Raw genomic sequence first — 21,360 nt, forward strand, 5'->3', positions numbered from 1 at the left:
CGGAGCCAATCAGCGTCATCACTCCGGGGACACGTGGGCGAGTCCCCTTTAAAAAAAAAAAAAACAACGAAAAAAAAAAGAAACGAAAAAAAAAACAAAACCCTAGCCCCAAAGTAAAAGTGACACAAGTTCATTTTTTAAAGGAAGGGGGGGAGGCGAAGGCGAGCGCGGAGGACGGGCTGCGAGCTGCAACAGCGGAGCCGGGAGGTGCTGTCCACGGTGCTGACGGGCCCCAGGAGCGGTGCGAGCGCGGAGAGAGGACCTCCCCGGCCAGGTGGGGAGCGTCATGCGCCGAGGGCCGCCGTCGCCGCTATCCGCGGTGCTGACGCCGCCAGGTGCGCTCCGTTCCCCCGGCTGGTAGCGCGGCTCGGGCCCGCTGCTATCCGCGGTGCTGACCCCGCTGCCCTCGGCCACCGCTCGCCTGGAGGAAGCGTGCAGTTTGGATTTTTTAAAAGCCCTTCTTTATTTAGATTCCAACGTCCTCGCATCTCTTCTGTGCCAAAGGGGAGCTCAGGCCGTCCGTCTCCCCCTTTGCTCTCCCCAACTTGGCGCACCCTCCCTCCCATTTCTCCCTGACACTCCCACCACCCCCCTCGGCTCGGCGGCTCCGCGCGATGCTGCAGAAGACGCGCTGAGCCCTTTTGGATCTAATGCGCAGAGGAGGTTGGCCCAGAGCTCCCGGGCTCCCCCAAGGCTGAACTCCATCCAAGGTGCCCGCAGGCTCCCTGCCCGCCTTCCCCATGCCAGCCCGCAGCTAGGGGCAGGGGCAGCGGCGGCTGGGGTTGGGGGGGGTGGGGAGCTTTTGGGGAGGACAGGTCGCAGCTTGGCTATGGAAGGCTCCAATGGCTTTGGGATCGACTCCATTCTCTCCCACCGAGCGGGCAGCCCCGCCCTTCCCAAGGGGGACCCCTTGCTCGGGGACTGCCGCTCGCCCCTGGAGCTGAGTCCGCGCTCGGAGAGCAGCAGCGACTGCTCCTCACCAGCCTCGCCAGGAAGGGACTGTTTGGAGACGGGCGCCCCACGGCCTGGCGGGGCTTCGGGCCCAGGTTTGGACTCCCACCTGCAGCCTGGGCAGCTCTCAGCCCCAGCCCAGTCTCGCACCGTGACCTCCTCCTTTCTGATCAGGGACATCCTTGCTGACTGCAAACCACTCGCGGCCTGTGCACCCTACTCTAGCAGCGGGCAGCCAGCCGCTCCTGAGCCTGGGGGCCGTCTTGCGGCCAAGGCTGGGGAGGACTTTAGAGAAAAGCTGGACAGAAGTAGCAGCAACGCCTCATCGGACTCTGAGTATAAAGGTAAGAAAACGGGAGTTGAAAACTTGCGGGGGGGGAGATGCTGTATTTTGAACACTGGCACTAAAACAGGAGTGCACACACGTGGGGACATACACATATCCGCTCGGAGCTGCCCCCAGGGCCCAGGCTCAGCAGTCGGTCTTGTCTGAGCCTTTCAGTCGGCCCTGTGGTTATGTTTTTGAGCAACAAAGCGTCCAGCGGAGAGAGTGAGGAGAGGGACGCTGTGTGTCCCAGGAGAGATGCCCCAAAATGCACAAACTTTCCAAACTTCGGTGGACTCCCCAACCTACTGGTGGGCAGAAGCAAGTTCCTATCAGGCCAGTGGCTCTCTGGGAAAAGATCTTGCAGAAGCAACGGAAGACCCAAAGGGTTCTGCTTGAACCCCCTTTTATAAGGGTGAAAACATAGCAGGAAATTTCAGCTGGAGCCCTGAGAACAGTCAGAATTTTCCACCCTTTAATTTGAATTTCCAGAGGGGGAGGGGAATTGAGCTTTCCCTCCCGTTGGCCCCGGTGTGATCTGGGCCCGGGAATCATGCAAAAGAAACGCTCCCTTCAAAGTAGATAGAGCAGCCAGGCGGCTCACGAGCACGGAGCGGGTTCAGAGGTCTCTTCGAGAGGGGAGGTCTCTGCACCCACCCAACTGTTCTCGCTGGATTTGATTTTAAGTGCATTGAGCAATCAACTTCAGGTTCTGTGTGTGGGACCCAGAGATTGCCCGGCGCCCAACCTATCCTGGGGTTGCTTCCCCTCTACTCGCGTTTTCACCTCCATGAATCTTTCCATTGTTGTTGTTTCCTTTCCATCCCGTCTTAACCAGGAAGCTGAAATCAGGATTAAGATGAAAGGGGAAAGGAAGCGGGAAGAAAGGAAAAAAGGAAGAGAAGAAGGAGAGAAAGAATTCCCTAATTTTGTTTCTCACCCCCGCCCACTGCCTTCACTTTAGGTCTTTGGTGAGGCCAGAGGCAGAAAGTTCTTTCTCAGGAAGAAGTCGGGAGGCAGGAAGGGAAGGAATGTCAGGACTTCAAGGGAGAGACCCTGTGTCCCCATCCAGCAGAAGATGGGGGGCTGAGAGCCCTGTGTCCCCACCCAGCAGAAGATGGGGTGCAGACAGAGGCTGTTCAGAGCTCTTTCAGCCTTATAATTAATTCCCAGAACCCTTTCCATGAGATAAAACTTCCCTATAAAGGCTACTTCTTTATCGTCTTGGGGGCCCTACACCTCCTGGTCTATACTCGCACTAAGTCTTCACAAAAATTTCGGAAGGCTCATTTAACACTCTCTTCCCAACTGAGAATTCGTTTGTGGACATGCCCTGACCTCAGATCGAAACCCATTTGGGGCCCCACTCCACATCTCACTCCCTCCGCTTCCCCACACAACTGGTGGAACCTCCACCAGCCTCACTGGGCCAGTCATGCCTAGAAGACGGGCAGCTTGGGCTAGAGCACCCGGGACCCCAGGACGGAGGTCCAGACGCATGTGGCCCAGCCACCCTTGCTCCCCCCCGATCACGGCCTGTTTAGAGAGGCAAGGAAAACTTGCCCCGGAGAAAGACAGGTGCGGTGCGGGGTGGGCAGGAGGGGTAAGCAAGGGAGGCAACGTAAATATATATGTATAACATCATATCTTATTCTTTATAATTCTCAGCCACAACACTCCAGTTTTATGTCTAGAGAGAGAGGCCAGACCCCCCCCCCCCCCCCCCCCCCACACCCTCTCTCTAGACTGTGAAAGGGTTCGGCTCTTGTCTCCTTTTATTTTCTTGTCCGTAGGTGGGATTTTGAGGAGAGGTTTCGTTTAAGTTAATTGGAATATCAATTTTCTTCTCTTGTCCCTGATGATATCTGATCAGGGAGGTGATGAGGGCCAGCTGTCCACATATGGCTTAAATAGGTTTGGCGCTGAGGACAGAGGAAGGTCTCCCCCACCCCTAGGCACCGCTGCCTTTGCACCACCAAAGCCGCGGGGTGAAGAGGGAGCAGAATACCTACCACCGAAACAGTGTCTGGAGCATTTCTCAAAGGTGGAAGCGACTTTTTCAGGACCCACGTTAGGAAATCTTGCCGAGAGACAGACATATGGGGTGGGCATCTAAGCGATTCCCCTGTCCACCTAACCAGCTAAGAGTCGTTTCCTCCGAAGAGGGCACGGAGGGAAGGTCAGTCCCATCCCGAGTTTCTGGTATCAAAGCTTCCTCGGCATAACGTTTAAAGAAGCTGGGCTTTGAAGTAAGGCAGTCTGCCGCGCGCGCAGTCTTCCAGCCAGAGCTGATATCCGTGGAGAAATGAAACCGGCGCTTTGCTCCCAGCAGGGTCAGTGGGCCTGGAACTCTGAGGCATTGAGATCTGGGCTGAGCCTGTTTCGGAGGCTGAGGCTGGACAGCGGCGAGTGCATATCTGAAGGCTCCAGCCTGTGCCGGAGAGGGATTAGAGAAAAAGCCCAAACTCAACCCTCACCCCACCCCCGACCTGGGAGCTCAGCACTGAGAAATGGGGGCTTTTCCAAAATAGTCAGTCCAGACAATCAGGTCAAAAAGTAAGGCTTCCACAGTATCAAGTTTGAGGTTTGGATAATTGTTTCCTTGAACTTGTTTAAACTTTACCTGCCTAGCATAATAGACAGAACTCAAGTCCCCCCCACCCCATCCCAACACATCCCCAGCTCCTGAGGCAGCCATGCCCCAACGTGGCCCGAGCCTAGGAGGGCAGGGAGAGGCCTGAGCACTGGCCTGGACGAGGCAGGAGGCAGGCATGGGCCCCCGTTTCTCACCCGCCTGGGTGCACCCGGCGCCCGGCACCCTCCCGGCCTCCAACCGCTGCCCTTCCGGTTGAAAAGTCTTACTCCCTAGTGGCTCAATTAACCGGATTATTGTTTCCTACAGAGAGAAATCAACTCACATTCAGCTGAACCCTGTCACTGCAAACGCCATGCTCAGTGAAACTCAGCGTAAAGGAAAATACAGAGAGGAAAAGAGGAAGGGAAGCCCCAAACCCCACTGCCAATTCTGGGGAGGTGGTCTCTGGTCATATCATTGCTTTAGGGGGAGAAGGAGGGAGGTCAGTGAGCTCGTTTGATCAAGTGTGCATTTGCGGTGCTGTCAACCCCAAAGGAAAGTGTTGGGGAAGAAAGAAACCACATTGTTCGGTCCCATCCTTGCGACACAGGAGCAGGGACCCTGCTGGGGTGTCCTGACCGACGCGGGGTGGGGGGAAACACTAGACAGCCACAGTAGGCATCGTATTGACAAGGAAACACAGACCTCCGCGACGTGAGCATCCGAGGGGCAAACGGGGCTTATTTCTCCAAGCGCTTCGTGCTTCCAGATCTGGGCGCCCTGGCGATTCGCCTTCCGTGCTGTGCGCTGTTTGTAGTTTAAGAAATGGAGGGGGGGGGGACCATCTCTATAGACTCACACCCGTGCAGGGGCCAGGCAAGATGTGGGTGCAATTATTTGTTCTTCAGGACCACGGTCCGCTCCAGGGTGAACGGGTTTTTGTCCCTCCACGAGACTTTTTCTCCCCCAGACTCCAGCCCTCAGCTTCCTCCCTTCCTGGCCTGGATGCAGCCAGAGGATCGGGGCACAGTCCTGCACCCCTGAGCACGCATCCGCACAGCCCACCGGTTTGGAACCCCTGGGTCCCCTCCCCTCCTCTCCCCTCCCGTCAGGTCCACCTGGTGGATCCCGTTAATCCCTTCAGGGAGCGCCGGCGCAACGTGGGAGCGGGGTTGAGTTCTCTCTCTCGGCTTTGGGTTACTTCTCCCCGGAGGTGTCAGTCTGCCTCTGTCTGGGGGCTGGGAGGTCCCAGCTCTGAGCTGCTGTGCCGCGGCTCCGTGGGACCGGGAGCCACATTTACACGACCGACTGTGACGGGCCGCGGGCTGGGGCGGCAAGGCGGCGAGGCCGGGCCCTGACGCGCGGCTGTGTCTCCACAGTGAAGGAGGAGGGCGACCGGGAGATCTCCAGCTCGAGGGACAGTCCCCCGGTGCGCCTGAAAAAGCCACGCAAGGCACGCACGGCCTTCACCGACCATCAGCTGGCGCAGTTGGAGCGCAGCTTTGAGAGGCAGAAGTACCTGAGCGTGCAGGACCGCATGGAGCTCGCAGCCTCCCTCAACCTCACCGACACGCAGGTCAAGACCTGGTACCAGAACCGCAGGTGAGGCCCGGCTGCGCGCGACAGGGTGGAAAGGGCCGCCTCCGCTCTCCTCCCTGCCCCTCCAGGGGACCCACCAGTACATGATCTGATGTGCCGAGGGAGGGCCCCTGAGCTTTCCCCGTTCTGTAAAACTAGGGAAACTGAGGACTCAGAGAGCGGAGGCCTTGCCCGAAGTCCACGGTGAGGGAGAGAGACAGGACTAGAGTCGATCAGGTGGACAGACAGACATGTGGGCCACTGGAGGTCCAAGCCTTCCCACCCTAGCCACGTCCTACCACCCCCATCCAGCCCGGGCAGCTGCTGGGGGGCAGGGGGTGGCTCTGAGCTCTCCCGGAGGGATTCTTCTGGCCTCCTCAGCCTTTCTAGCCCTGAAACGCAAGCAGGGACGGGGCCCAGCCCTAGCTTCTTGGGGACTGGGGATCCGGGAAACTGGTGTTGGGCGCGGGTCTTGAACCTGGTATTTCCTCATCTCCCTCCCCAACACATTCACAGGATGAAGAGATACACAAACAGGTACAGAACACACACATACAGCCACACACTCAACCCAGAGTCACACACTCACATCGACGCGACTCAGTAATACAAACACACATACACCAGTCGCCCACACACGCTTAGCGGAGGCCGGAACGGTGCTTTCCATAAACAAGCCTCAGAACACGCTGCCCCATTAATAATAAATACCTGATTACTGCTCCGGGCATCAATAATTAAGGCCCGTTACAGTAATTACACAATTATGATGCTGCCGAATAATTCAGGCAGGGAAACGGGGCTGGTGTGGCTGAGTCCGACTCAGTGGGACCGCCTCGCCGGCCAGGTGCGCCCAGGAGTCCGGCCGCAGCCCTGGCAGCCAGCGTGGCCTCGGCTTTCTTGCCTTCCCCCAACCCCAGCCGACCCTCTGCTGGTAGCCTCCCGGCTTCGGCACCAGACAGACTGCAGGGCTCGCCCGAAGCCTCGGATCTGCGTGCGGACTGCCGCGGACGCGGCCGCGCGGCGGAGAGAGCGTGCGCACATCCTCTCCCGTCGCCGTCTCTGGCCCGCGAGCTTCCGCAGAGGTACCGCGGCTGTGCTGGCCTCCGCCGGGCCGGCTGTGCCGCTGGGAGATCAACCGAGTCCCCTCCAACGGCTAGCGAAGCGATCCCCGCGCCCCCGCCTTCCTGTCCAAGGCGATCTCGCCTGCCTCAGGCCTCCCCAGGAGCATCCACACCCCGCTCCAAGCGCCCAGACTGCGATCCCCTGGGCAGAGTGTGGCGAGGTCAGACCCCGGGCTTTGGGGTAAGACAGCCTAGCTTAGAACCCAGGGTCTCCTCTTCCTAGGCCATCTTGAAGACTGGCCCGCGCCTCAGTTTGCTTATCTGTAAGTGGGGTTAACAGCCATGGAAGGCCGGTGGGCGATTAAAGGAGCCGATGCATGTAACCCGCTAGACGGTGCCTGGCGGCCCGTTATTTATTAACGAATTATAGTGTGACCCCTTTGGTGTCCCTGCAGGCGCTCTGGGGCACTCGTGAGGGGCAGGGGTCTCCCGGCGCCACAGTTCTGACCCCGCCTTACGCGTTTACTTCGGTCCCTAGGACTAAATGGAAGCGACAGACGGCCGTCGGGTTGGAGCTGCTGGCGGAGGCAGGCAATTACTCAGCGCTCCAGCGGATGTTCCCGTCGCCTTATTTCTACCCGCAGAGTCTGGTTTCCAACCTGGATCCCGGCGCCGCGCTGTATCTGTACCGCGGGCCCAGCGCGCCGCCGCCAGCCCTGCACCATGCTCCCCTTCCCCACTCCCCCTCCACGCTCCGGCGGTACCCCAAGCCCTCTCCCCGCAGCCCTGACACGCGGAGGGCAAGGGGAGTGTGGAGCCTCCCCCCGCCCCTCCCCCCAGCTCCAGGGCCAACGGCAGAGCTGTACATACCGTGTGCAAAGTGTATATGAAGTTATTTATTCGTGACCCATGAGCCCGTGACTGTGTCCGTGAATCAGTGAGTTTGTGGCCTGTGCCCACCCTCCTCCCAGGCGGGGCAGGAAGGGGTCAGGGGACTTGCCCACCTACCCCGACCTCCAGTCCCCATCTCCGGCCTCCGTCCGGGGGGCAGCCAGGCCCCTCGGGTTCTCTCTCTTTTTTAAATGTCGAAATAAACTTCTTACAAATGACCAGGCGCCTGTCCGCGCTCCGTCGGTGGGTCCGCGCTCCGCCCTTCTTCCCCATCCCTCCTTGAGATTCATCGTCCCCTTCTGGGACTCGGGCTCCTTCCACCCTCAGTAAGGAAGTATTTTCGTCTCCCTCCCTTCCTTGGTGCTGTGGTCGCGGGCAGGGGTCTCCCCTCCTCCCTGGCCTCAGTCTTCCCAGCTCTACGGTGAGGTGAGCACGCCGCCCCCCACCTGCCCCTGCCTCTCCATCTGGTTGCTGGACGCTCAGCCGCTCCCGGGGGCCGGGGTGGGGGTCAGCGCCTGGGCTGGCTGGGCTGCGGGCCGGGCTGCGGTGCCCTCGCTGAGCCGGCTCATCTGGCCGCGACAAGGGCGCCGGCAGCTGGTGACCGGCCCGCCGGCCGCGGGGGCGACAGATGGGCTCCGAGGCTACTCCCCGCCCCCCACCACCCCGTCCACCCCGCGCCCCGGCCGCTCGCGCTCGCCGACGCGGCCCTCGGCCCCCCGCACCGGGTAGGACCCGACGAGCCTTCGCTGGGAACCTGACGCCGCACCGGGTAACCCCCGACTCCCGCATCTTCTCGCTCCCCCCTTCACGCGGGGGCTGTGCTGGGGATGCGACCCACAGGGAGGCCAGGTCCCAGCGTCTGCCGCCGGGCCCCAGCCTGCGACTCCAAGGGTCTCAGGAGAGGGCTTTAAGTTCTGAGCCAGACTCCAGACCTCCGGTTCACGTTCAAAGGGCCAAGGTCACCTCCACAGGCAGTTCTCTCTGGGGAGGTGGGCTCAGGTGCTCCCCCGCCCACACACCACCTGCAGCTCAGACTCCCAGGATCCGCCCAGACCGTGGGTGGTGAGGGTATTATTCTAATTTTGCAAAATGCACAGCAGCTAATTAAGTCAAGGAGCGCCTTGGCTTTCAAGTTCTTTAGCATGTGAATGGGGGTTGGTAAATCCCCAGCTCTGGCTGGGGTGGGGGGTGACGGGGGACCGTCCCCAACTCAGGGTTAATGAAGTGGGAAAGGAGTCTCTCACAGCCTCCTGCAAACAAAACCCCCCATGCAACAAACCCTGCCCAAATCCTACATGGATTGACTTAAACCCAGGGGATAAGTGCTTTAAATTAATCTCATTGAATAAGAATGAGACCAAACAAAACTCTTTAAAATCATATTAAAAATCTATCAAAGGACAACTTGCACTGGTGTGCTTTTCATTTTGTGTAAGTGAGGGACATATACTGGAGCAACCACCCTTACATTTACACAGCGGCCGTGTAAATCACAGACACATTCCCAACTATGTAATTGTCCTTGTACCGCCGAGGTGATTTCATATCTTACATTAATGAAGAACAAGACTTCCCTACAAGTTTATAATTACAATATTTTAAATTGTCCTGCACTTCCCATCTGTGATAATAACTTTACAGCCTCTGCAGTGAGGTGGGCTTCGGCTTTCATCCATTTAGAAGGCTAAATTGGTTTCCCGGTTCCCAACCCTGGGGCTGGGTGAACTCTCATTTAAAAAAAGGGGGGAAAAAAAAAAAAAAAAGGAAGAATGAATTGCGTGAGACCCCCAGCAGGCAAGACAATAGGAGAGGCACTGAGAGGGGGTGTCTCTACTCCTGCACTGACACCTCCCCCCAACTTATAAACGTAGACTCCGCGGGGGCAGGGGCAACAAAGTGGAGAAGTTGAGAGTCCCCAACCAGCCTTGCTGCAAGGCTTCTGGGCATTTTCGAGAAGTCGAGCTGATTTTAGGGGTGCCCAGCCGCCAGCACACTGAAAGGCTTTGCTCCAAACTTTTTCTCTGTGGAGCAGATTAAGAGATAAGGCGTCACGGTCATGCAGGCATCTAACGAGACCAGTGGAGCGCCCTTCGCAAGCAGGGCAACTTCTCCAGTGGAAAGAAAGCTTTACATTTCTGTCTCCTGGAAGCGATGGTTGGATTTTAACGGCTTCCGCTGACTTCACGTTGAGGGGCTCAAGGGCTGAACACCAAGGGCGCTAGCCGTTTGGATCCAGCTGCCTTAAGGGGCTCTCATTTACTCCCCTTTCTTCCCTAAATCTCTCCTCCCCTCACCACAGGGGGGAAAAAAAAAATCAAAGGAATCCACCGGGCTTTGTCAAAATGTCCTTTGCTGAGGTTCGGTTGTCTCTGCTTCTCTGAGTGGAAAATGCCGTTTGCATTGCATCAGCGCTGCCTTAATCACTCACCAAGGGCTCTTTGCCCTTCAGTGCGTGAGAATGGGGGGCCCCCTCTGAAGATGCCCAGCGCTAAGGGTTGCAAACAGGAAGATGTCTAGGATTCAAAAACAAAGCATTTTACAAGCCCGTGAGGGAAAAAAGCTTTAGGCTGCAACATTCCATGAAATGTCCAGATTCTCTGACTTTTAAATATGGGGATCAGGCTTATGACACAGAGAAAGAGGTAAGTTTGGGAAATTAGAAAAATAGGCACGATTGGAAATGCACGCAAAATGAGAACAGGTTCAGTGGGATTAGGCTAAGAGCTTTGCCTCATTGACGCCTGAGATGTATAATCTGTCGCGAGCCATACTAAGAAAGAGATTTATTTTAAGGTTATTTAAATTTAGATAATATTAACCCTAAATCTGCTAAATCCATGTTTCTTTATTAACTGGGGGTAATACACTGATTCTACTTAGAAACAGGCCCACACAGCACCTATGGCGAGAGACGCTCACCTAAGTGTCAGCAAAGTAAGAGTGAGTTTCCACCTCAGAACTACACTTACATGCTTTGCACAGTTCTGGCACTTCTCCCCGCCCACCCCGCCGGCCCCCGCCCCAGGAGTGCAGACTCACGCTTTAATGGAATGAATACGATGGGGGGGAATTAAAGAGTAGGGCTCCTCTTTGATCATCCCAGATCACGGGCATTAATCCTGTTTCTCACACAGCTGGGTTTTGTTTATAAAGTTTGATCCCTCCTTTGCTCATCCAAGTCACGTGGACCGTTACACACGGAAATAAAAGAAAGGTGGCAGATTTGCCCAAAGTCAGGAGGACCTGTGCTGCAGGTTGACTTATTATCATTGTTACAGATTTCACCAACCGTTCCTTTTAATTCCTATGTGACAGCCAGGTCTGCGAGGTCACATTTTCCCTCCCGCAGGGGACCGGGGCTTACTAGGCTCACAGTCACCCTTACGACGAGTCCCTTCTGGTGTGGTGCCAGCCGAAGCTCACCTTAACGCCCGAGGGATGGATGCAGGGACGCCGACCCGCTCCCCAAGATCCGCACAGACAGCCCACCTCGTAACTCTCATGGTCCTCCCTTGGCCCTTGAGGTCATGCGATCTGGAGGGGCTACAGAAGTGGGGTCTCGACACCCATGCCAGTAACTTCAGGGTGCGGGGGTGGGCTGAGGACAGGAGGAGAAGTGGAGAGGACACTGCCCAGTGCACAGAGAGGTGCCGAGGCTTTCCCCCTTCTCCTTCGGACCCCTCTGGAGTTACCCGTGTCCGGATCTTACATTTATTGGGAAATCGATATGCCCCGGGGGTCCTCTTTCAAACCTCCCAGGAAACACAATGGGGGAGGGGCAGCTGTGGCCTGGGCCACAATACAGACCCCAGGACCTTTCTGGAAGACAAGAGGGGATTCAATGGGAGAAAAAGCTCAGGACACTGGTGCCCTTTGACTTCAAAGGCAAATAATAAAAAGGCAACAGCAAATCAATCAGTCTTGAGAAAGTACAATTTCCCTGGACAAGAAGGAGAGAGCATTGCATGTGAATGCGACGAGGTGCTTAGAGCCCCTGCGCACGGGAAACGTGACCCGCGGAGGCGCTGGGGACCCGCGCCAAATGCTCCTTTGGTCCTTTTTAATGAAGCATCTGTACATCAAGAAGATGATCTGATAAACAGGTTTTTTCCTCTTCTTTTAGCGATTCAATCCAGCTTTTAAAATCCCATTTTACAAAATTCAGGCCAATATATGCGTCGAGAGGGCAGCTTGAAGTAAACTGTGAAACTTCTTCAGAATGTCATCGCAAGGCGGGATCAAATCCCTTCCCGGCTGCAGAGAAGGATGTGAGTCTCTTACATGAAGTCGTGGTGGCACCACGTGGTCTACGGGCACTGATGGAATAAATCCGAGAGAGACCTACAAGGTAGGTTAGGGGCCAACCCATCCCGTGCTGACCCCCGCCCCCCTGACCCCTCAGGCTGCAGCGTGTCTCGGCACAGCACCGGGTCTGCAGGGGGGCGGCACCCTTCATCCTCACAAGGCTCCTCTGAGGAGAACGGGACCCCCCCTCCGGGATCCACCGAGGCCCAGTCCCGTGGGGGCAGAGCTTAAAACTACTTTCTGGGAAGTCTCGCTGTCCCTCCGCAAGGCTTTCAGCTTTAGTTTGTTCCCACGGCCAAGGCTGGGCGCTGGTTTCGGACGGCGCTGCGAGGCTGGCTGCCGGGCCCTGCGCGTTTGTTTTGCTCTCTGACCTTGGTGACGCTGGTCTCCATCCCGCTGGAGTATTCCGAACGCAAGATTTCAGCAAGGCGCTGTTTACTCTGGGTCTTCCTGTGCAGGTCAGGCCTGAAGAGGGGAAAGGAAACTTTATTACTTTTTTCTTTTCCATTTGGAAAGAGGCTGATGGCAGCTGGTTCCAAGACTGCAGAACTGACATTTCTGTATTAACAGAAGTACAATCCCTTCAATGGCGCTTGTTTTGATATTCTATGCACCAGAAGATTAGATACGGCGCTGACAGATTCTCATAACGGCGGCAAAATATCATGGCATTTTTAAAAGTGAGGCTTTGCTCTGTGTTGTTTTCATGGGGAAAAAAAAGAGCGAAAACACACTCACACTCTGATGGCAAATGAGGTGTATGATACAGCGGTTTGCCAAAAGAAGGGGGAAAACCCGCCTTGAAACTCAGCAGTCAGCGCCCGCTAGCAGCTCCTGGGAACGCCCCCCTCGGCTCCCACTTCCCCGTGCAGTTCAAAGCAACTGGCCTCCTCCTGGGGACCGGGCTCCGGCGACCAAACAGTGAGGGCTGGGGTGTCCGCCACAGACACCTCTTCACCCACCGAAGAGACTCTTGTAAATTATTTCTGACCCCCCCAAACCCCAAGCCCAGGTGTGCTTAGGCAGACCGGTCAGTGTCCGCACCGGGAATGGACCGCAGCGGCCCCAGGAATGGGAGGGAGGGAGGTCCTCGCCTGCCCCAACCCGCAGGGAAAACGCCCCAGACTGAAAATCAATGTCAGATGGTGAATCCCGCTAACCATTTTCAAAAGACAGCAACCTCATCGTTAATTTGATTAGAAAAGCAGAGGGGGAAACTTGTAGGAGTTTAGTCGTACACAGAAAAAATGATTATGAAAACTGAAGAGTAAAATAATGTTTCTTAAGACAGGATCCTAACCAAAGCAACAGAGTCGCTACCAGAGACTCCGTCTTGCTCTGCCTGCAACCCCTTCAACACTGACGTGGCAGCGTCTTGGGTTCTTACAAAAGCCAGAAGTTACCCTCTGCTACTTATGTTTACAGCATTTCCCTTTGCTGTAAAAATCAGAAGATAAACCAGACTAAAAATAAACATAACAGAACTCCTTTAAAGCCCAGGAATTAACAACAGGACTAATACCGTGCTAGTAAACTGATTAAGAAAGGGACACCGTTGTAACTAGGTTAAAGCAACCATATCTCTTTACACTCCCGCTGCAGAAGGCAGGGTGCACGCAACGGTGGGGCTAAATCCGTGTCAGTCATACAACAGTTTCTACCATGACAAACGGGGAGAAACGCAAAGTCAACCTGTGTTGGGAAAAAGGTTTGAGGCAAGGGGATAACAGGGCCCCGTATTTAAGGGCTAGGCAACTGTGGTAACAAGAGTACGTGCAAGGGCAGGGACGGGACTTGGTGAAAGGATGAGAAATACACAGGGAAGGACTCTCTGGGCTCTACGTTACCACATCTGATCTTCGCTCCGAGAGGCAGGTATGGCTACCATCTCATTTTACAGACAAGGAAACCAAGACTGGAGGAGGGTAAGTAACCTCCCCAAGACCATCCAGCTCCTAGGAGCAGAAGCCCAGATGCAAACACAGGGCCGATGGACTCAAAGCCTGAGCTCCTCCCACCAGGCAGCCGGTCCCGGATGGAACAACTGGGCAGGACAGGAAGGTCCAGCGGGGTCGAGGGTGACAAATGACCATGATCTGACGTGGAGGAGGCCTTCGTGGTCTCACGTGAACGTTTCAGTGGGACGATGCGGGCAGAGGCCAGATGACAGAGGGAGGAGTGAGGGGAGAGCTGAAGGGTGAAGGAGGTGCCTGGGCTGGAACCCGGCTCTGCCGCTCATTAGCTGCATGACGTGGTGAACGGGTGACGCGGGCTTCTTCATCTGAAAAATGGGGATGATACTTGGAACGAAGTTCATAGGATGCGTCAAAATTAAAGAGAGTAAGACATGCGGAGTGCTGGCTGCTGGCTGGCATGTGGGTTGCAGACAATCAGCGTTAAAAACGGAGCAGCTGAAGCCCAGAGATGCCAAGCGAACCTCCGCCCCCCTGTCCCCCGCCCCAGGCCACACAGGAGCCAGGACTGACCCTGGGGCCTGACGGTGGGGCTGGGGCTCTGGTGACCGCGTCACCCTTCTGTGCACAGCAGCGGTTCTAACCCCCCCCAGACCCTGCCCGTGTGGACTGTGCGCCCTGGCGTCCGGGGGAGGTCCATCCACACGTTGGGCCTCACGCGTGGCTGGGAAGCGGCAAGAGACGGGCCTGCAGCGGAACGCGCTAAACTCGTTCCAAACGGAAGGCTGTCAGCTCCCGTGCTTGCGGTTTATTTTTAGCCGGGTGACACGACAGCCAGAGTGAGCGGGCTCTGACGGGAAGGAACGCCTTCTCTCCCCCCTCGTTTGAAGGCAGGTGCTCACATCGTGTATAATTTTACATGTAACAACCTGAGTTTCAAAATATGCAAGATTTCAGTCAAAATAGCCGCCCCAGCCTAAGCCCTAGCACTTCAACGACGGCTCCTGCCACTGCTAACGCAAGGTGGGTAACCAGAGCCTTAACTGGGGGACCGACCACGGACTGCCGGCAGCGCGGGCAGACTGGGGATGCGCCCCGCTTCCAGCTGACGGCGCTGGGCAGTGCACCTGGGCTCAGACCGCTGGGCCTCCAGACCCAGCACCGAGGACCCCCCCGAGGCGTGCGACACACGGGTGTGTGTACACACCCCCACACCGCTCTCGTCTGCTTCTGAGCCACGTGAGAGCTGTCCCTTCCCAGGCAAGCTCAGCCAGCCCTGGGGCTGTGGAAGGTCACCTCTGGTGTGTGTGTCATGCCACTGACCAGGAATATTTGTCAAGGGGCCTTGAGTCCACACCGACGGAGCCAAAGGATGCTGTTAGAAAGCGGGGCTTGGAGACGGTCCTGCTTGCCTTGACGTTATGACCTCAAAATTTCCTATAGCTACTCTACGATTTTATTCTAGTCAGTGGACTTCCAACTTGGGACCCGACCTCAAACTCTGAGTGGTGGTCCAGACAGCAAACAGGGGTTCCTGCCTTCCAGACCCAGACCTCTTCCTCGGGAGGAAGAACCTTGGGGTCAACCCTGCAGGCGTTTCCCCTGCTGTCAGCTGCCACCCCAACGGGCCCCACCCTTCCCTCGGCCAGCTCGCCGCCTGCTTTTCCTCTGTTCCGAGGCCCAGTGCCGAAAAGGCAAAGTACAGATGGGAAGATGAAACGTTCTAAACCCAAGCCCACGATGGGCTTCTCCTGCCAAGCTGCAGTTCTCCCAGAAACTTGCCAACGTTCTCGCCCTCCCTGCCCTCCAAACGCCCAAACCCCTCTCAAATGGGCGTCCTGAGCATCCACCGGAGTAATCCTGTAGTTACCAAGCAACAGATCAGTTTATCTAACCACAGGGAACTCCCTTGTAGTGAAGGCTGGATAACCCCCCCCTTGGTTACCAGGCTGGATTACCCAGCAGGATAGGCAGATGCCACTTTCACTGCCAATGAGGTGAAATCACAGCCTAATTAGTAAATCAATACGCCTGCTAGGATGGCCACTGGAGGAGAGAGCTCTCAGGACCTTCTCCCAACTTTATCAATAAATTCATAGACGATCGTCCTATAGGTAAAAAGCCATTCTAACACAGGCTTTTGCTAATGGCATTCTCTTGCAGGACAGAATTTTTCATTTTATCAGTAGGTAAACTATGCATTTTTATGTACTGTCAAGTCTCTCAATATTTTCTTTTCTGTTTTATGGCTTTAGGACCATGCTCAGAAAAGTCTTCCTCACCGTAGCCTTTTTAAAATATTCAAGGATATCTTCGTTTAGCCTCTGCTATTGCTTTAATTCCATCTAGATTTTGTTCTGGCTTATGGTAGGATGTGGCGAATTTAACTATTTCTTCCCAAGAGTTATCCGGTTATCCGAGACAGTCACTGAACAAGCAATCTCTTCCCCAAGGTCTTGAAACGTACCTCGAGTACCTTCCTTCCGACTTTTAGAACACTTCCTGCAGGCCATATTTAACGAGTAGATGATGATGGTGATGACGACAGTGGTGGCCCACGTTAGCGGGGTCCACCACACACATGAACATATAAGCAAATAACAATGACAGGGGTTAACGGAGTTCAACATAAAGCATGTCAAATCATAGCCACTGACACTGGCTCTGGGACTTTAATAATGACTGCATGGTTAGCACGTGCATGACACCTACTTACGTCAGGTGCTGCCGTAAGTACTTGAGAGGCATCTAACTCGTTTACTTCAGCAATCCTGTGAAAGAGGCACCACAGGCACGGCAACCGAGGTGCAGGGAGGTCAAACAGCACGTCCAGGGAGGAGGTGGGATCGGGGCCCAGGGCTTTCCGACTCCGCGACGCACACACTGAACCACTGTGCTGTAAGTTTTTACCACAAGGAGCAAGTTCCTCACGAAATATTTCCCGTACAGAAGCAACGTTCACATTACAGCAGATCTCGAAGACTTTTGGAACCCCTGATAAAGTGCATCGTAAGAGTAGCAGCTGGATGACAAGTGGAAAAAGCAGTTTAAGAAAATCATGATTTGCTCAACCTCATTATAGATATAAAAAGATCCTACATGTACACCCGCAGAGAAAGTGTAAGGCACAAAAAATGTGAATTAAGATTAACTTGCGTTGTGGGCTTTCATTGGATGATTTTGAAGCTTTTCTCTATTCCCCAAGTTTTTGCACTAAACACACTATTATTTTTGTAATCAGGGAGAGCAGCACACTCATTTTAGGGGGAAACAAATCAGGTGGCACGATTTTACCCTGGGCTGCGATATCAAAGTACTTCAACTTTTACTTATCAAAAACCTCTTTGCCTCTGGCTTTCAGTTCGTTTTTGTGAGGGATTTTTCTCTTGTGGTATAATTAAAACAGACAAGACAGAAGACCAGTAAAGCATATTTCTTTCTCTAATCTGAAAAATTCTGCTTGTAAGCAGATGACCCAGGGCCACACCGAGGCCCCAAGGACCCTGCAGCAGAAGCAAGCCCCCAGACTGGAAGAAAAGCCTGGGTTCTGAGCGATCGTGGAAGGAGACAGTGAAGGCTTCCGAGGCTTGAGGCCGACTCCAAGTTTCTACCCTCCTGCCTCGCCCTTACGGATGAAGCAAAGGCACAGAATCTGAGGGGGTTTAGGGGGCTCTCAGATGACAGTGAGAGTGACCAAAAACTCCAGGGAGAAGGTGACAAGCAGTCCCCCTGAGGCAACAAAGCAGTCCAGGTGCAAAACCCGCCAGTGCGGGACGATCATTTAGCCTACTGAAGGGAAACAAGCTATCAGACCTTTTACGGCCATCGAAGGAAAAGGAAGTGCATCAGGGCTCCTTAACCTCTGGATTCTGTTTTGGCAGAGATGCAGGCTGATGGGCTGCCCATTTTAGGGATGCCTTCTTTGCGATTTCTTAGAACCATACCGACTCTAGCGCTTGTAAAACTCCCAGGGCCCCAGAAGACACTCCACTCCAGGGGAGCCCTGCTGAGGCAGTGGATATCATTCCAGAAAATTCCTGAGTGGCTCTGTGGACGCAGAGACGGAGAAAAAGTGGGTCTCTGCCTCACACCTAACAACCAGACCCAGTGAAGAGCTGGTGGCAGGCGGATGCCAGGCCGTGCAGGTCACAGGCGATCAGTACGTAGATGCCATGACCAACCTGCTGCCCGGAAAGGCGCCCACCACGGGAAGGGGGACAGAGACAAGGCTTAGAGATGGCCGAGGTCTGAAAGCGACGCCCTGAGTCAGAATCCCAGAAGTGCATGGAGCTTTGGGATTACCCGTCCAAGGGCCAGAGACCTTCATGGAAGTTCTGTCAGGAGCCAGGCCTGGACGTCACACAGCAGGTGGCGGTGTTGGGGAAGAGGTGCGGCAGCAGGACCCTGACGGCGCTGGTTGGAATCCCAGCCCGGCCCTCACCTAGCTGACGACCCTGCAGAGTCACTAGCTTCCCCTAAGCCGAGATTCCTCACACGTCAGAAAGGGCCCCCACATGGATGCAAGGGGTAGCGTGAAGGTAAAACGAAGGGTGCTTTATAAAATCTAACTCTCTGTGAAAACGTTAAGATGGAGAAATACAGGGTGCGCGTGGCAACAATTCAGTGTTTCTGTAACTGGCACGACTGTACCCTGCAAACACTGAGACTGATAAGCCTGGGCAGAGTCCCAGCTCCAAACCCTCTGGGCTTGCCCTGCTTGACACCATTATCGATGACTCTGCAGATGAGACGAAGCCTGCAGGGACAGCCAGCACGCTGGACGGCAGAGCACCCCAACGGGCCAGAAGGATGGGCTCAGCTAAAAGGTGACCCTGAACTGGGGGCCCACGCTCTTGCGTCAGAGAAGGCGGGTGGTTTGGCTCGTCACGTGTGCACACAGGCAGGGGCTCAGCTGCCTGAGCCACAGGCTGACCCGAAGCCGAGGGTGGGAGAAGCCGCACAGCGTCCAGCCAGGAGGCCAGGGTGCGAGTCCCGGCCCCGCCCTGGGAGAGGGACAGCACGTGAGGACACGGGAGGACCGGAGGAGGAAACCCACGGCTCTGACCGGAGCCCAGCCGCGGCTGAGCCCCACGTGGGTGGCAGCCGTGGTCTCTGCTGTCACCACTGGCTGCAGTGACAGACGTGACTGCCCTCCTCTCTGGGCCGGCCAGGCTCTACTGCATGTTTGGACAGTTGGACGAGCCAGATTCTGACAAGAACCTGGGCGGAGAGAAAAGCCGCCCAGACGACGGGCTGGGACGTGGGGCGGCTGGAGGCGCCGGCGCGGAGCTGGCCCTCGGAGGGGAGGACCCCGGCACCGTCCTGCAGAGGCTGTGGGACCTATTTTCTGAGCTTGGCCGAGGTACTACTTCTCTCAGTGCCAGGCTGCTTACTCTCAGAAGGATTAAACGAACTAATGAATCAAAGCCCGCATCAGAGCGCCTGTCCTGAAGGCACCGGGAAAACGCTGACTATAATTATCATTAACAATCCGGAAAGAGGAAAGGCAGAGGAGATGAGCAGCTGTCATCAGATACCGGATGCCTTGCCACGTGGACCCGGGACTGTTTTGATCAGTAACACTTTGTATCGTTAGCTTTGTAAATCACGCACATTCAGCATTTGGATCCCCGAGACCAAAGGGCGGAAAGTGAAAGTGGTCAATTTGGGCTCATTTCAGGAGCTCTAACCAGTTAGCTCTAACTAACTCCACCCTGGAGGTGGCGAGTCCCCCCTACCTCGCTGCTGGGAGCCCTGAAGTGGAGGTCTTACCACCAAGGAGTAATGTGACCGATGGCACAAGGTTCCGGTGGGCGGGGAGCGTTCGGGGAAGAGTCTATAAAACTTCCACTTTTTTTCTTTTTCTTTCTGGCCACACCGCGAGTCTTATGGGATCTTAGTTCCCCGATCAGGGATTGAACCTGGAGCCTCGGCAGTGACAGCGCCAAGTCCTAACCGCTGGACCGCCAGGGAATTCCCGTGAAGCTTTCACTTTTTATCCACAGACTCAGAGAGAAGCGGGCAGGGGTAGAGGAATCAGCATTTACTGGACGACGACTCTAAGCCCCGGCCGGTGCCGCGTGTCCATCATCCCTCCCCACGCCCCACACGACCTGACAGGCCCCGCGGCAACGCGAAGCTGCTGCTGAGCGCCTGACTCCAAGCCCGGGCCTCTCCCACTGCACCCTCTGCCTCTAGACTCAAGGAAACTAGAGAAGAAGCCGGATCCACATCTCGCCCGCAGCTGTCTGTTCTCAGAGATCTGCCCCATGAGCAGAAAGCTGCTCCCGCCCACTCCAGGGTTTGCCATTCTGATGGCTTCAAATCAAATCCTTCCAGATATGCACCAAAATGTCTTCTGCTTTAAGTCCATTTCTCCCATCACACAAAGAATGATCTGTTCACGGGCAAAAAACACCCTTAACAGAACTCATCTACTTGTTACTTAGCCTAATACTAATCATAGAAACCAGAAGCTTCCAAACGGGTGCATGCAAGGAAGGAGACGAGTGCCAGGAATGTGGGCTCCGAAGTCTCTCAGACTCAGTGCCACATGACCGGGCATGTCCACTTTCTCACCAGTTACTGGGAACTCGGCCGTGGTCGAAGGGACCTGGTGAGGCTCAACGAGACTACGCGTGTGGATTCAGCACGGCCAGGGGCACACGTACTCCCTCAAGAGACACGCTGGCAGACAGCCAGATGCCGTCACTCCGGGATGTCGGCGCTCTCAAACCACACCCCTCTTCTGGACTACTTATTGGTTAAGACGTCACTCCACGTGTCAGCCTGCTGCTGGAACGTCAGGACCAGAATGGAGAGAACATCTGGAAAAGACCTGAGGTCATTCCCTATGGGTCCTAACCAGACGGAAAGGCTCTGTGGCATAAGAGCAAGGAGTACGTGGAGGGGCTGGGGATGTGAAGGAGCCCAAGGAACGTGGAGACAGGTGAGAGGAGGGGAGTCGTCGGCCTGAACTAAGCTGCGTGTAGCAAGCGGAGAGCTGGGGGACCGTCGTGCTCCTTCCTTCCTGATTTCTCGAACAGTCTGAACTAGAAGAGCCTGGAGCAAGGACAAGGCGTTGCAGAGTCGGGTCTCCTGCTGCGCGAGGCCTCGTGGGTCTGGCATCTGCCAACGTGTGCTGGGCCGGGCACATCTTCAGACTCCAGGGCCGGGAAGGCTCCAACGGGAATGTGCCATCTCCAGCATCCTCCCGGGAGAGGCTGGCTGGGTTCCTGTTCTTTGTTGTCAGCCCTGCCTGCCTGCCTGCCTGCCTGAAAGCACACGACCCGTGGCTCCCGCTGTCTGCAGGTGACCCAGGTGTGGAGGCAGCGCAGGGCCACTGTGAAATCCCCCTGATTGCCTCATTAGCCGGGGGTGGGCACGGACCGGTGGCGGGGGTGTTTCATGAGGAGGCTGCTAATTGCACGGTGTCAGGCAGAACGAACAGTGGTAGAAGCAAGGACCAGATGTAAAGAGCCGCGTGTGCTGGGCTGGCGCCTGGCGGCGGGCAGGGAGCAACCTGGAGCTGCGCCGGGGGTGCTGAGGGCGGAGGGCCGGTCCTCCGAGGAGCCCTGCCCATGCAGCTCAACCCAGGGTTGTGTGTGAATGCAACGGGGGGAACTCAATAATCACATCACCCCCAAGTGACCCCTCTGTGCCAGTGTTCTTCACCCAGACAGACCCAGCCACCGTCCACAGCACTCGTCCTGCCCCTTGTCCCAGTCTGGACACTTCTTGTCGGTATAGATGTCCCAG

General features: G+C 55.8%; 2 protein-coding genes across 2 annotated transcripts in view; one reads left to right on the plus strand and one right to left on the minus strand.

The window, feature by feature from the left end:
* The first annotated feature begins 829 nt into the window (after positions 1-829).
* BARHL1 (BarH like homeobox 1) lies at positions 830-8,113 on the plus strand. The gene is made up of 4 exons (XM_024762225.1): positions 830-1,295; positions 5,231-5,453; positions 7,032-7,293; positions 7,790-8,113. The coding sequence occupies exons 1-4, from the start codon at positions 830-832 to the stop codon at positions 8,111-8,113; spliced, it is 1,275 nt and encodes a 424-aa protein (XP_024617993.1).
* Positions 8,114-11,290: 3,177 nt separating this feature from the next.
* Positions 11,291-21,360, minus strand: part of DDX31 (DEAD-box helicase 31) — a 73,227-nt gene continuing 63,157 nt past the window's right edge. The window contains 2 exon segments of the mRNA XM_024762726.1: positions 11,291-12,018; positions 12,021-12,154. Coding sequence (XP_024618494.1) covers positions 11,843-12,018; positions 12,021-12,154 — 310 coding nt within the window. The 3' untranslated portion in view covers positions 11,291-11,842.

This window comes from Neophocaena asiaeorientalis, unplaced genomic scaffold, assembly GCF_003031525.2.
Source record: "Neophocaena asiaeorientalis asiaeorientalis breed wild unplaced genomic scaffold, Neophocaena_asiaeorientalis_V1.1 scaffold78, whole genome shotgun sequence".
Lineage (NCBI taxonomy): Eukaryota > Metazoa > Chordata > Mammalia > Artiodactyla > Phocoenidae > Neophocaena > Neophocaena asiaeorientalis.

Bases quoted from the DNA above. Each gene is read 5' to 3' on its own strand.
- BARHL1 (XM_024762225.1), top strand. From the start codon at position 830: ATGGAAGGCTCCAATGGCTTTGGGATCGACTCCATTCTCTCCCACCGA. The intron at 1,296-5,230 runs GTAAGAAAACGG...GTGTCTCCACAG, and splicing joins ATCGGACTCTGAGTATAAAG to TGAAGGAGGAGGGCGACCGG. The intron at 5,454-7,031 runs GTGAGGCCCGGC...TTCGGTCCCTAG, and splicing joins ACCTGGTACCAGAACCGCAG to GACTAAATGGAAGCGACAGA.